The 15,014-nt window shown below is 44.0% G+C and overlaps 1 protein-coding gene across 5 annotated transcripts in view; it reads right to left on the reverse strand.

Annotated features, from left to right (window-relative positions):
- Positions 1-15,014, reverse strand: part of PHACTR1 (phosphatase and actin regulator 1) — a 299,830-nt gene that overhangs the window by 136,155 nt on the left and 148,661 nt on the right. The window contains exon 1 of one of the 5 annotated variants that reach the window (XM_087707454.1): positions 4,217-4,549. The exons of 3 other annotated variants lie outside the window; for them this stretch is intronic. In XM_087707454.1, coding sequence (XP_087563580.1) covers positions 4,217-4,472 — 256 coding nt within the window. In that variant the 5' untranslated portion in view covers positions 4,473-4,549. Of the gene's footprint in view, positions 1-4,216; positions 4,550-15,014 lie in introns of those variants that run through there. One more of the 5 variants, XM_087707456.1, reaches the window with a different exon arrangement.

The following is a 15,014-nucleotide window of genomic DNA, read 5'->3' on the forward strand; positions in this document are numbered from 1 at the left end:
TTCTCTCTCTTTGTGAGTCTGTCTGTCTGTCTGTGTGTGTGTATGTGTGTGTGTGTGTGTGTGTGCGCACGTCAGTGGTGGTTTCAAAATTTTTTGGAACCTCTTCTGTAGGTGTGGCCTGCTTCCTGGTGGAACCTCTTCTAACTGGTTCGGTAGATTTGATGAACCGGTTCTACCAAACTGGTGCGAACTGGTAGGAACCCACCTCTGCCCTAAACCCAGTAGAAGATGTTACCTAGCCTGGTAATGAAATATTTGGAAAACAACCCACAGGTTCGGAGAACAAACCTCCACCCTCTTTCTTCAGCTTGATCACAACATACTTTTCCTAAAGGAAGCAAGCCACAATGCGTTTGATGGAGAGTAACATTTGCAAAAGCCTTTGGATGTGTGTTAAAGTTGGCAGGGTGGGCTTTGGGGTTAGGGGCTTAGAGCCCAGTGAGCTAGATGGAGTGGCTTAATTTATGCCCAAGAGCCTCAAGTTCCTGTTCTATTTGAAAAATGGTTCAGCTGAAGTACAATTTGAAAGAAAGAATGGTGAGTACAGAGAGCAGAAATGCTCAAATTCTTGATCCCTTGTTTCTAGCACGATAATAAATTGAGCAGCGGACTGTGGCGAAAGAGAAATCCCACATTTATTGATATCATAGGCTTTACTTCTGCATTTGGCGTATGCAAATGTTAATCAATGTCTCCGGGCATAGAATGCATTCCCTTTTGGGTGAAACAAAAGTGATTTGTGTCCTTTGTAAACAGATCTCAGATGCAGTCCTTAAGACTTATTCTTAAAAACAAATTCAATATGTCTTCCTTCCAAGAACAGCAAATGCGAAAATGCAAGCTTGTTCCTTGGGCAAAATCCTTTTCAAGTTCTTGCCTTTTTTCTTCTGAGGAAGATACTGCAAAGTCTAAGGCAGAGATGGGTTTCTGATAAGTAAGGATGAAACAGGAAGGGAAATTTTGCAGGTTCTCTTTGTTTTTACATTGAGATATGCTTATTTCAAAACTTAGACTCCAGTTTTCATGTTTTCCACCTCAAGGTGGTGAGAACTACTTCTCTAGCTTTCAACAAAGATATTCAAAGATATCTCTGTGGGCTACCAAAAGAGACTCATGAGCTTCTGGTTGCTCACTCCTGGCCTACATGAAGGTTTATGTGCTACATTAGTGATGGACTCCACAAAATGAACATTGTTTTGCTGTGAGATAGATATATAGTGCTGTAGAGAGCCAGTGTAGTGTGACGGTTAAGGCACTGCACTAGAAACCAGGAGACTGTGAGTTCTAGTCTCTCCTTGGACACGAAGCCAATTGGGTGACCTTGAGTGCATCAGTCTATCGCTCAGCCTTAGGAAGGAGACGATGGCAAAACACTTCTGAAACACCTTGCAAAAGAAAACTGCAGAGGTAGTTTTAGAGAATCTGACATAATTGAATGGAAACACACACACACATTATGAACAATGGACATAATCCACCGAGACCTTCTGTAATACCAGTCTCACTGAAATGAATATAATCTGCACATGAGCTTATTACTAATTTTCAATTGCTTTCAAGAGGCTTTCAGAGAAGATGATTCTAACTGATCATGGCTGTGCCACTCTCAAAAAAGCAGCATTAGAAGAAGAAGAAGACGACGAAGACGAAGAAGAAAAGGGAGGGAAGGGGAAGGGGGAAGGGGAAGAAGAAGAAGAAGAAGAAGAAGAAGAAGAAGAAGAAGAAGAAGAAGAAGAAGAAGAAGAAGAAGAAAAGAAGTGAAATTGGCAACATCTAAATTAGAACCCACCTCAAGTTTTTCCTTCTTTTGCCTTCTTTTGTTGGATCATTTACATTTTTTAAACTTCATACACTGTACTTAGCAATTGAGTGTCAACTTAAAACCTCTGCAGAAGACGTCTTATTTGTATAGGTCCACCAATCTTGTTGCAATGTGTTTCAACATTAGAAATGCATTTTAACAAGATCACTTGCTTTTTGTAGATAGGCGTCAGGCCTACCATATTCAAGCTGCAAAAATCTAGATGATTTTTGCAATGGTTTTTTCCCCCCTTCTGTTAGCCTGGATACGTTTTGAGATCAAAGATGCTAATGTAAATACACTGCCATCTAAAGATGAATTAAACCGAAGCCTGTTTTAGTGTATCTGTTAAATAAGTGGCATAGCCCAGTTTGGGGAAATCCACAAAACACACTAAAATCATAAGGCAACGTAGTGCCCTTGCTTTGCAAATTCCTTTGCTTTAACTTCTAGTAAACTTTGCTGACGTAGATAATACACAGAAGGGATGGGAAGGGTAACAAAGGCACGAACGAAATTCGGGTGAATTTTATTTCTTAGCCCCAGTGGCAATGAAAAAAAAAATTGGTAGTGAAAAGCTGTCCTGTTCAGCCTGTTTGTGTGTAATTGTGTGTAATTCTAATTATACTAGTAAGTTTCCATTTGTGAAAGGGAGAACGGTGGGGAGGAACTGCACATCACAATTATTTAATCGATGCACCGCTTTGGGTACTATCTGAATTGAGATACATGCACTATTTAATTCTTCCAGGCAGAATGGTGACTATTCAAAATGCACAACGTATTTAAAATAATAACGGAGAAATAAAAACAGTGGCAACTCAGGTAACAAACAGCTGTGAGAGTCCCATCTTCTTCTAATTGCTATCTTCTTCTAATTTGCAGTTAAAAACCTTTCGCTGACCTTCAGTGAATGAACACTGCCTGGCGTATTCCTCTGAACCTACCCCAAGTGGATTTATATGTTTTAACTAAACTATAGAGGACATTCCTCCCCACCAGGAGGATGAAACGTATTTAATAGGATGTGGCTGATAACACCTCCAACATATTTTTGCTTATGCCTCTTGACACTTTCCCCCTTCTCTCTCAGCTGCTGACTAAGATAAAACGAGAACCATTTTTTTTGTAACCCTTCCTTCCGAAGAAACATTTTCTTCGCCTCTGACAAACGCACAGAAGGGCTGTTAAAAAGCCCTTTCAATTCCACCGACTTCTACCTAAAGCCCCCCCCCCCACTTTTGAGTATTGCACTGTGGGTCAAAAAGAGAGCAAGGGAAGGTGTTGACCACACAGCCTGACTGAAGGTGCAGCTCGATTCATCCCAAGGCTGACATTTGCCAGTAAACCCTCTCCTCTTGCCCCAGGGCGCGCGCGAGAACCCAGCCAGTTATGTTTTTTTTACAGACGGAACATCGTACGACGTCCGTCCCATAAAAAACAGGCTCCTAAATCCTCCTGATTTAACTTAGCCGAACTCGGAATGCGGCATGTTTGCAAAGAGGAGGAGCGGCAGAGGAAAAAGTTGATGTGCAACGGCTGGGGGGGGGGACACAAACAAACGGTGGCGACCCCCCCCCCCCAAGTCCTTACGGATTCATTCCCCGGGAACGCTACGGACCCGGGTAAGAGAGAGAGAGAGAGAGAGAGAGAGAAAGAAAGAAAGAAAGAAAGAAAGAAAGAAAGAAAGAAAGAAAGAAAGAAAGAAAGAAAGAAAGAAAGAAAGAAAGAAGGAAGGAAGGAAAGAAGGAAGGAGGAACGAAGGAAAGGAGGAAGGAAGGAAGGAAAGAAGAAAGAAAGAGAGAGAGAAAGAAAGAAAGAAGGAAGGAAGGAAGGAAGGAAGGAGGAACGAAGGAAGGAAGGAAAGAAGGAGGAAGGAAGGAAGGAAAGAAGAAAGAAAGAGAGAGAAAGAAAGAAGGAAGGAAGGAAAGGCGGAAGGAGGGAGGAACGAAGGAAGGAAGGAAAGAAGGAGGAAGGAAGGAAGGAAAGAAGAAAGAAAGAGAGAGAGAAAGAAAGAAAGAAGGAAGGAAGGAAGGGCGGAAGGAAGGAAAGAAGGAGGAAGGAAGGAAGGAAAGAAGAAAGAGAGAGAGAGAGAAAGAAAGAAAGAAAGAAAAGAAGGAAGGAAGGAAGGTAGGCGTTTTATTTCTTTCTTTATTTTCTGCTCTGCTTGTCATGCCAAACGGCGAGTCGAGGCGTTGAATCCCTGCCTGCTTTTTTCCTCTCCTCCTTTGGAGCAGCAAGCGCAGCTTTCCAGAATTGGGAGATGGACACTAGCAGCCCAACCCCACCAAAAAAGATTCATTTTCTCCCTCCCTCCCTCCTTCTCTCTCTCTCCCTCCTTCCCTCCCTCCCTCCCTCCCTTTCTATCTCTCTCCTCTCTTCCTTGCTCGCGACTAAGACCACCATCCCACTCACCGTCATGGGCTTCTTTCCCGCAACTGCAGTTGCTGCATATGTGCTTGATCTCCTTGCCTATGTGACAGTGGATCACGAAAGACACGTTGTTGTTGTTGTTGATCACTGGCTCCTTCAGGGGCTTCATTCTCACCAGATAGAAAGCTCGCTTTTTGGGCTTCGCCTCAGCCTTGTCTGGAGAATAGCCACCTCTGCGGCCAGAGGAGGACGAGCAAGACAGCACCCGGGACCGCCTGGAGCGTGCGGAGTCCGCCATACGCGCGTTTTCCCCCCCGCTTGCTCTGTGTGGATGTGCGTCTCTCTCTCTATCTCTCCCTAGCGCCTCTCTGCCACATTCAGTCTCATCCCCTCAATACACACTAGGATTAAAAGGGGAGGGAGGAGAGGATGGTGAGGAGAAGGCAGAGAGGGAGGGAGGAAGGGAAGGAGAGGAAGAAAGAAAGCCTTATCTATGGGTGGCCTCTCTGGTCCACCTGTCTTTAAGCAGAGCTGTTCAGTCTCACACCCCTGGCGGGTCACAACTCTGTTTACTATCTCAGCCTCTGCCTTGGAAAGGGCCACAGATCCGTTTTTTTCTGATCCCACTCCTGACTCGGAAGCACAAGGCCAACGCTTCTCTTGCAACTCTAGGAGAAGCCGCTGCTCTTCAACCCACTGAACCATAAAAAGTACTCCCTCAAGTTGAGTTTGCTTTGGGAGGGCTTCAGGGATGGGTCCTCACATTTCCCACTTCACACACAAGCTTGGAATTCCTGGGAAGTTCTTATCTCTGGGATAACAGAGACCTGGCCCAGTTCAGCTTGGGAGCCCAAGCAAGGTGCTGCCACCCATTGAGGCCATTTAATAATAGAAAAAACATGGTTTAGTATTCTATTTCTGCCCCTGAGATTCAGAGACTTAATCTTTCTTTCTTTCTTTCTTTCTTTCTTTCTTTCTTTCTTTCTTTCTTTCTTTCTTTCTTTCTTTCTTTCTTTCTTTCTCTTTCTTTCTTTCTTTCTCTCACTTTCTTTCTTATTTATTTATTTATTTATTTAGTAGATTTATAGGCCGCCCAATCCCGGAGGACTTTGGGCGGCTTACAAAACAAGAAGAATAATTAATAAAAAATAAGAAGAACAAGGTGCTGCCACCCATTGAGGCCATTTAATAATAGAAAAAACATGGTTTAGTATTCTATTTCTGCCCCTGAGATTCAGAGACTTGATCTTTCTTTCTTTCTTTCTTTCTTTCTTTCTTTCTTTCTTTCTTTCTTTCTTTCTTTCTTTCTTTCTTTCTTTCTTTCCTTCCTTCCTTCCTTCTTTCTTTCTTTCTCTCTCTCTTTCTTTCTCTTTCTTTCTTTCTTTCTCTCTCTCTTTCTCTCTCTTTCTTTCTCTTTCTTTCTTTCTTTCTTTCTTTCTTTCTTTCTTTCTTTCTTTCTTTCTTTCCTATTTGTCTTTTTATCTTTTATGGGAAACTGAAACTGCCCTGGAAGTTTTGTGGAGCTGTCACAAAGATGTAGGGAGCAAACTATTTATCAAAGCATGAGAAAGGCAAGACAAGAACCAAAGGATGGAAACTCATCGAAGGAGAGAAGCAACCTAGAACTAAGGAGAAATTTCCTAACAATAGCAATAGCAATGGCAATTAGACTTATATACCGCTTCATAGGGCTTTCAGCCCTCTCTAAGCGGTTTACAGAGTCAGCATATTGCCCCCAACAACAATCCGGGTCCTCATTTTACCCACCTCGGAAGGATGGAAGGCTGAGTCAACCCTGAGCCGGTGAGATTTGAACAGTCGAACTGCAGAACTGCAGTCAGCTGAAGTAGCCTGCAGTGCTGCATTTAACCACTGCGCCACCTCGGCTCTGTAACAGTGAGGACAATCAACCAGGTTGCCTTCCAAAGTTGTGGGTGCCCCATCACTGGAGGTTTTCAAGAAGAGACTGGACTCAGCTACTTGTCTGAAATGGTATAGACCAGTGTTTCTCAACCTTGGCTACTTGAAGATGTCCGGACTTCAACTCCCAGAATTCCCCAGCCAGCATTTGCTGGCTGGGGAATTCTGGGAGTTGAAGTCCAGACATCTTCAAGTTGCCTAGGTTGAAAAACACTGGTATAGATTCTCCTGCTTGTCCAGGGAGTTGGACTAGATGACTTTCAAGGCCCCATCCAATTCTGTTGTTCTAGGTTCTAACTGGAGAACTAAAGAGAGGCAAGGAAAAATGAATAGATGACTTAATGCCTAGAAAAACAAACCTTTGTGGAGGCTTAAAAATATGAATTAAATTGCACTTAAAAGCCACGCTCTCTGCAATGGTGGGAAATCCTAACCAGCAGAGCTTACAGCATGAATTAAAAAGAAAGGTGATGGTGACAAGCGATACTCCTTACTTTTTGATTTATTACTACACACAGCATGCCTCAGGCAGAGGACTCTTTAATTCCTCTCCCTGTGAAAAGCAACAGAGGCTTCAGTATCTCCCCCCCTCCCCAATCTCTTTATGAATCTCAGCTACTTTGGTGATAAGAAAAATAGAAGAAGAAACTAAAAGGGGGCAGTATAAAAGAGAGGCTCTTTAAAGATTGTCCCAAAGGTCCTTTTTTCAAGAGGCAACCAGACTTTGTTTTTCTTCGAAGACGTTTTGCTTCTTACGCAAGAAGCTTCTTCAGTTTCTTGGATGAGAAGAGAAATGTCTTCAAAAGAAAAAAAAAAACAAGAAAGTCCAGTTGCCTCTTGAAAAAAAGCATCTTTGGGACAACCATGACCTGGATAACTGAGAATCTCCATAGACATCTATAAAGGTTGGTGTGTGTTCATACCAGTGGTGAGATTCAAATAATTTAACAACCGGTCCTCTGTCTTAATGACCAGCCGGGTAGGCGGGGCTCAGTGGTCATGTGACTGGGTGGGCATGGCCAACACAACACCACTCAGGTCGATGGGCGCTTCGCCTTAGCTGTTACAATGTCATAAGGGTTAACCAGAGAGGCAGTTTCTGTAAGCAGGGCAATGAAGATTAGGGTAGAAACAACACCAGAATGTTTCCTTCCTGCCCTCCTGACAGGATTAGCCCTGTAAAGTGGGGAAAAACAAAAGGAGATTTCTTCCAACAACCGGTTCTCTGAACAGCTTAGAAAGTTATGAACCGGTTCTCCCGGATAGGTGCGAACTGGCTGAATCCCACTACTCGTTCATACCGAGAGCCGAGGTGACGCAGTGGTTAAATGCAGCACTGCAGGCTACTTCAGCTGACTGCAGTTCTGCAGTTCGGCTGTTCAAATCTCACCGGTTCAGGGTTGACTCAGCCTTCCATCCTTCCGAGGTGGGTAAAATGAGGACCCGGATTTATTTATTTATTATCTATCTATCTATCTATCTATCTATCTATCTATCTATCTATCTATCTATCTATCTATCTATCTATCTATCTATCTATCTATCTATTAGACTTAAATACTGCTTCGTAGGGCTTTCAGCCCTCTCTAAGCGGTTTACAGATTTTAGCAAATTGAGTCAGCATATCGCCCCCACAGTCTGGGTCCTCATTTCACCCACCTTGGAAGGATGGAAGGCTGAGTCAACCTTGAGCCGGTGAGATTAGAACCGCTGAACTGCAGATAACAGTCAGCTGAAGTGGCTTGCAGTACTGCACTCTAACCGCTGCGCCACCTCGGCTCCTTGGATTGTTGTTGGGGGGCAATATGCTGACTCTGTAAACCGCTTAGAGAGGGCTGAAAGCCCTATGAAGCGGTATATAAGTCTAATAAATAGATGATAGATGATAGATAGATAGATAGATAGATAGATAGATAGATAGATAGATAGATAGATAGGGCGGCCTATAAATAATAAATAAAATCTAAAAAAAAATCTAAATCTAAATCTATGAAGCGGTATATAAGTGTAACTGCTACTGCTATTGCTATACCAACAAGGAATTAGGATACTTCAAGAGATCTTGCTATGCCATGGGCTCATAAAGCCATGGCATGGTGAACCACTTAAAAAGGACTGTAAAGCACTGTAAAGTGATATATAAGTCTAAGTGCTACTGCTATTTTGGGGACGGGGGGGACGGGGAAGAAAGCTAAGAAATTACTAAGTCACAGAGAATTCTGGCATTCATAGTCCCTGAGAACATCTACTGTGTTAAACCACCAAGTGGTTAGTTTGGCTTAGCCTGTTAGAACCCGTCCTTGTGCTTTATTTATCCATGACATACCACAATGTGTGAACAAGGGTAGATACCCAAAGTTAGACCATGCCACGTTGTGCTCATTTTTAAGAGCCCAGCTTTAGGCATCTGTGCTCCATATCTTTACAGACCTGCTCTCTGTAAGCCTCCCAGTCTCTGGGGGTATGTCATTTTCAAATAGCCTAGTGTCCATGGAAACCACTCAGGTTGTCTGAATGGGGGGGGGAATGTCCCCCTAGCCGCCAGCCCATCATTTTTTTCATTCTTTCAAATACACAAGGGATTTTTCTCCCCCGTTGCTACATATTGATCTAGAAAAGTTATTTGGAGAAAAGATCCATGCTAAGGACAGTCACTTAGGGCCAGTGGTGGGTTTCAAAAATTGTTCGAACCTACTCTGTGGGTGTGGCCTCCTTTGTGGGAGTGGCTTGCCTCCCATGTGACCGGATGGGAGTGGCTTGCCGCCCATGTGACCGGATATGAAGATGCCGACGACACTTGTCAGAACCACCTTAAATTACCTCACACACAGCACTGGCAGGCATAAGAATAGGATGTAAACTTGTTTTTTAAAAGGCATCTTTGGTTTGCGTTAAAATAACTTCAACACACGCAATGTTCTGATTGCACCACAAACGCAGTAGTCATCCTTACCTTCCACAGAGGCTCTGAGTTTTATAAATATGAGCATGATAGTGTAGAATAATCATATCCAAGGACCAGTGGTGGGTTTCAAAAATTTTTGGAACGTCTTCTGTAGGTGTGGCCTGCTTTCCGGGTCCACTGGTGGAACCTCTTCTAACCGGTTCGGTAGATTTGACGAACCGGTTCTACCGAATAGGTGCGAACTGGTAGGAACCTACCTTTGCTTAGGGCGCACTTCAGAGGTGAGTTTCTAGCAGTTTGGCCCACTGCGGCTGAACTGGTAGTGCTATGGTGGCCTGGGTCGCTGGAACCGGCAGCGGCACAAGCCTGCCACGCCCCCGAACCAGTTCCCCAGTTGCCACTGTCACCACCACTATCTTGTTTTTTAGTTCTGCGCATGCGCAGAACAATTTTATTTGAACTGCGCATGTGCATGCAGCGTGCATCCAGCATGCACATGAACAAATCGGCAATAAAGCTAGCCAGGACCCACCCCTGGCCCACTTGTGCTTCTGATATCATGAAGTACACTAGTTTGAATTTAAAAACAGGATTAAAAAAAGAAAGGTTTTTTTTTTTAAAAAAAGAGTTTTATTGGCTTTGAAACGAACTATGCATAAAAGACAGCCATAGGTGGCAAAGTTCTAAATATTTTAATCTTGTCCCCTAGATTGCAACCCTAACTGGGATCATAACTCCCCAATTTCAGTTTATAGAGCCGAGGTGGCACAGTGGTTAAATGCAGCACTGCAGGCTACTTCAGCTGACTGCAGTTCTGCAGTTCGGCTGTTCAAATCTCACCGGCTCAGGGTTGACTCAGCCTTCCATCCTTCCGAGGTGGGTAAAATGAGGACCCAGATTGTTGTTGGGGGCAATATGCTGACTCTGTAAACCGCTTAGAGAGGGCTGAAAGCCCTATGAAGCGGTATATAAGTCTAACTGCTATTGCTATTGCTATAGATCCAAATGTAGGCTTCAAATGTGTCCAGCAATCCTCTCAAAATTTGAGAATACAGTGAAAGATTTGAGAAGGAAATTATCGGGTCCCTAAGCCAACTGACACCAAAGATAAAACAATCAAAGGCCCTTCTGATGTTTGTTTTCAATAAATCAAGTTTCATTTCACCTTTTAAATTGTTTTACTTTTCATTTTTTCTATACCGTTTAAAAATAATTAGTGTTTTAAAATATGAGAAGCTATAGCTGCCCTGCTTTTAATAATGATACCCACTAACCACAGTTGGCCGAGTCAGGGCAGGCACTATCTGCCCTTGGATCCTCCCCTCTGGGCAAAATTGTCAAAGGTCAACCGAAAGAAGAGCAGATTCACTGAATCAGTTTAGACTGCTAATCTGAGGATGAATACCCTCCTTTTTCTCCCATCATCCCTTTTTCCAAAGGGCCATTGACCTGGAAAAATTATACTTATCACCCTTTACAAAAGTCTGTTGGAGTCGTCCCCCCCTCCTTCACTAAAAGCCAATGAAAGGTTTAAACAAAACTTTTATCCAAATCTGTCAAATCTAGACAGCTGGCTGAAAAAGAAACATTGCCCACTCACCTGGCTTAAGACGAGGTGACACTGGGTCACTCTAAGGAAACTAAGCTTAAGGATAGCGTGAGAAAGGAATACGGAACACTAAGGGATGCTCCCATCCAGAGGTGGGTTTCTACCAGTTCGCACCTATTCGGTAGAACCGGTTCGTCAAATCTACTGGACCGGTTAGAAGAGGTTCCACCAGTGGACCCGGAAAGCAGGCCACACTTACAGAAGAGGTTCCAAAATTTTTTGAAACCCGCCACTGCTAAAGAGTTAGGGGTGCAAGGATCTTGTAACTTGACAGCTTTAAGACTTGCATGCTTCAATGCCAAAGTTCCTGAGCCAACGTGACTGGAGGAGGAATTCTGGGAGTTGAAGTCCACAAGTCTTAAAGCTGTCAGGTTTGAAGACCCCTAGTTTTTTTTCTAAAGGGTTAGGGGTGCAAGGCTCTTGTAACTTGACAGCTTTAAGACTTGCATGCTTCAATGCCAGAGTTACGGAATAGCTACTTGGACTGACCTAAGTACTAATTCATAACTTCATATCCGGTCACATGGGTGGCAAGCCACTCCCACCCGGTCACATGGGTGGCAAGCCACTCCCACAAAGGAGGCCACACCCACAGAGTAGGTTCGAACAATTTTTGAAACCCACCACTGCTCCCATCTGAAGAAACAGGCCAAAGGAACTGAAAATGAGAAAGAGATAAGAAAAATCATGGCGGATAATGAAGTTGTAATGAGTTATAAAGGCTAAGAGGGCCAAATCAAGCAAACAAAAATTTAAACACGGCTCTATGCTTTCTTCTTTGTTCAGATAGCAGATAGCAAATACTTAGATTGAACTGCCAAGAAGTAGATGAAGAAAGAGATTAAGATCTTAGAGAGGAATATGGGAGACAAGTCAAAAAGAAACAAAAACAATTAAAGTATTGAAACGGGCAAGAGATGATGGATAGATGATTTTTCATTTTTGGCGTTGTTTTGCTTTGCTTTGCTTTCCCCCCACCCCTCTCTTTTGTAGGTAGGTGATATGATTAGAAGTTAGGATAGAAAAATGTTTTTTAACAAAGGATGACATGATTAAAAGTTAGAATAAGAGATAGAAATAAGAGAAAGGGAGAATATTAGTGTATACACTTTTATATAATAAAATACGTAAGAGCAATAATAAGAGAAAACATGGAATAATTGAATAATGACAGATTGCAACTTTATATAAATATGTATTACTACTAGACATATACACGTATGTGTTGGTTGAAAGTTAATAACTGTGATTAATGCTATTTAGTTTTATTTGTATTAGAATGTATGACACTCAGGTGCCACACTATTCATGCACTGATATATTTGTAAAAAAAATAAAAACATAAATTAAAAAACTTAGAAGCCCCCCCCCTCAAGATAGCAATAGCAATAGCAGTTAGACTTATATACCGCTTCATAGGGCTTTCAGCCCTCTCTAAGCGTTTTACAGAGTCAGCATATTGCCCCCAACAACAATCCGGGTCCTCATTTTACCCACCTCGGAAGGATGGAAGGCTGAGTCAACCTTGAGCCGGTGAGATTTGAACAGCCGAACTTCAGAACTGCAGTCAGCTGAAGTAGCCTGCAGTGCTGCATTTAATCACTGCGCCACCTCGGCAGAGGGAGTAGCTACCCATACCTGGTAATCACCAGATATATCTGACTTTCATAGCGGTGGCTATACTGGCTGAGAATGTGGAGACAGGTTTTGGAATAGGGAGAGGTTTTGTAGAGAAACACAGCAAAAAATCAAGCATAATCTACCATAATTAAAAGAAAAATGGCGATCACAGTGAAACGTCACCCAAACACTCTGTTGGGAAAATTTTGTCTCCCCACCCCACATACCAGTTGTAAAGCTAAGACAACAGGAAATCTACAAAGTTATGGGTAGTCAGAAGGTCGGTGGAGGCATACAACTCAACCAAGGGTGGGTTTCTCGCCCCGTTCCAACCGGTTCGGTTGGAACGGGGCCGGCGGCGTCCTCATGCACGCGCACGGTGCACGCATGCGTACTAGCGTCTGCGCGATGCTCCAGCTGCTCCTGGACGATCGCGCAGGTGCTGTATGCGTCCTGCTCATGCATGGAAGTGCAGAACTCATCAAAACCGGGTAAGGACCGCGGGTGGGCGGGCGCGCCCTTCGCTGTTCCCGGAAGTTACTTACTTCCGGGTTCGGCGACCAACCGGTTTGCAGGGACCGCCGCGAACCGGTTGAAACCCACCCCTGAACTCAACCAAACCTTCTCTGAGCTAGTGCTCTGCACAGGTTTTTGGACTACTACTCTTAAAACAAAATGGTCAAAATATCAAACAATGGGCGCTTTCATATTGACGTTGTTACCTCTTGCCAGTCCCTCAAGACCTGCTTGAAGCCAACCCATAGCTAGTTTTCACTCTGGCTGTCTTTAAAATGCTGAGAACAGCAGAAACCAGTTGTCTTCATTCCAGGCAAAGAGTATTATGCAAAAACTGCTACCAGTAACTGTCCTGCTTCCCATCTACATTTTTATGCCTTTGCCTAGTGATTTCCAGAGGAGAACGGATGTGTGCTGAGAAGGTGACATGCAACCCATTTGCTGTTCTGACCCCCTCCTCCGTCCAGTAACGAATGCTGAGACAAGCTTAACTGGAATGTACTTTAATAGCAAGACACCAAAACCTCAGTGGCTGAAAGCCAAGCAGAACAAACAGATAAGGACCTTGGCAGCAACTCAGACAAACTCAGGCAGCAATAAACACAGATAAGGCTTGGCAGCAATCCAGCCTGCCAAGCTCACAGTACTGTCCTCCGACATTCAATCCTGCGTTGACTTCTGCAAAGAGGGGCGTGTGCACCAGTAGCTTTTTATAGTCTGGAGAGGAGCCTAATGACCACCAGCTGAGTACAATCACCTCTTGTAATTGCGTAATTGTTCCTGACGCCTAGTAGCTCTTCGATGGGAGTGCATCCAGGAACAACTCACTACTGGCCTCCGGCTCACTCTCCCTTGTCTCCTCCCCACTGGTTCAAGGCTCAGGTGCCTCCTGGTGGCCAACCAGCCTCTATGCACTCTGCTCGGAGTCGGAACCCTGTCCAGGGTCCTCCACATCCTCCAGAACCGACTCCGAGGACCCCTCGCTGTCAAAGTCTGGTGGCAGCTCCAACGGCACCTGCTGGGCCACAACAATTTGCTATTAAGGCCAGTGACATGACATTGATGCTACAGCAGAGAATGGCCGGGAAGCTCAGATGCCAGGTGGAAGAAGCCAAACTCCTGCCAATGCAAAAACAGCTTATCTGTAAGCCCTGCAGAACTTTAGCGCTGCCAGTGGAAATGCCATCTTTTCAATACAACACGTGGCAGTTGAGCAAGAAACGTATTGGCTCAGCAGTCCAACACAGATGATGTTATGAGACCACACAGGTACGAAGTTAATTCTAGGACAGTGAAAAGGCTCCAGGTGGAAGTGACCTATCATAAATTTTGCAAAATGATTGACACTGTGTCAACCCTGTCCATCAAAGTGGGTATGTTTGTAGTCAGCGTGAAACACAAAAAAGTGCTGAAAATGAACTGTAGGAAAGTTAGCCTTTTTACAGCATCTGCCAACTGTTTCATAGCAATTGTTAGTCAGGTTCAGAGAAATCATATTTCCTCAAATTAGCAGTGAATAGGGATGAGATGGAAGAAAGAAGAAGACCATTGTTTATTCTATAAATGGCCTTCTATTTCTATTTGCAACCTTTGGACGGCTTGCAACTCAAAGCACGGAAACAAAGCACAACATAATTTTTGGACTACCTAAGTAATGCATTCTGTGGCTCCGACTTCCTTCTGCGCAAATGCATATTCCCTCTGTTTTACCAAGAAATGCCTGAACCCAAAATTGATGGGAATGAGGAAGCTGGGGAATGGATTCTAGAGTCATCTTCCATTTTCACTTAAAAAAAATCTTCTTTGTAACTTCTAAATAAATTTCTTTAAAACATTTAGCCAATCAGTCTCCGGATACGCTTCAAGGTGCTAGTCGTAACTTATAAAGCCCTTCATGGTATTGGATCTGGGTACTTGAGAGACCGCCTGCTGCCAATTACCTCCCAAAGACCCATTAGATCTCACAGGGTCGGCCTCCTCCGGGTGCCATCCACCAGCCAATGCCACCTGGCTACTACCCGGGGGAGGGCCTTCTCTGTGGCAGCTCCGGCCCTCTGGAATGAACTCCCCGCAGGGATTCGGACCCTCACCTCTCTCCAGGCCTTCCGAAAAGCCGTCAAAACCTGGCTTTGCCGGCAGGCCTGGGGGTGATGAGTTCCCTCCCCTCTCGACATGTATGGTTGTGCGACTGTTGCCTATTTTTATTATTTGTATTTCGTTTTTATGTTCCCCTTTTCCCCCTTTTGAATTGTTCGCCGCCCTGAGTCCTC

The sequence above is a fragment of the Thamnophis sirtalis genome, unplaced genomic scaffold (genome assembly GCF_051295495.1).
Source record: "Thamnophis sirtalis isolate CommonGarterSnake01/CBP01778 unplaced genomic scaffold, rThaSir2_p1.2 scaffold_2, whole genome shotgun sequence".
Lineage (NCBI taxonomy): Eukaryota > Metazoa > Chordata > Lepidosauria > Squamata > Natricidae > Thamnophis > Thamnophis sirtalis.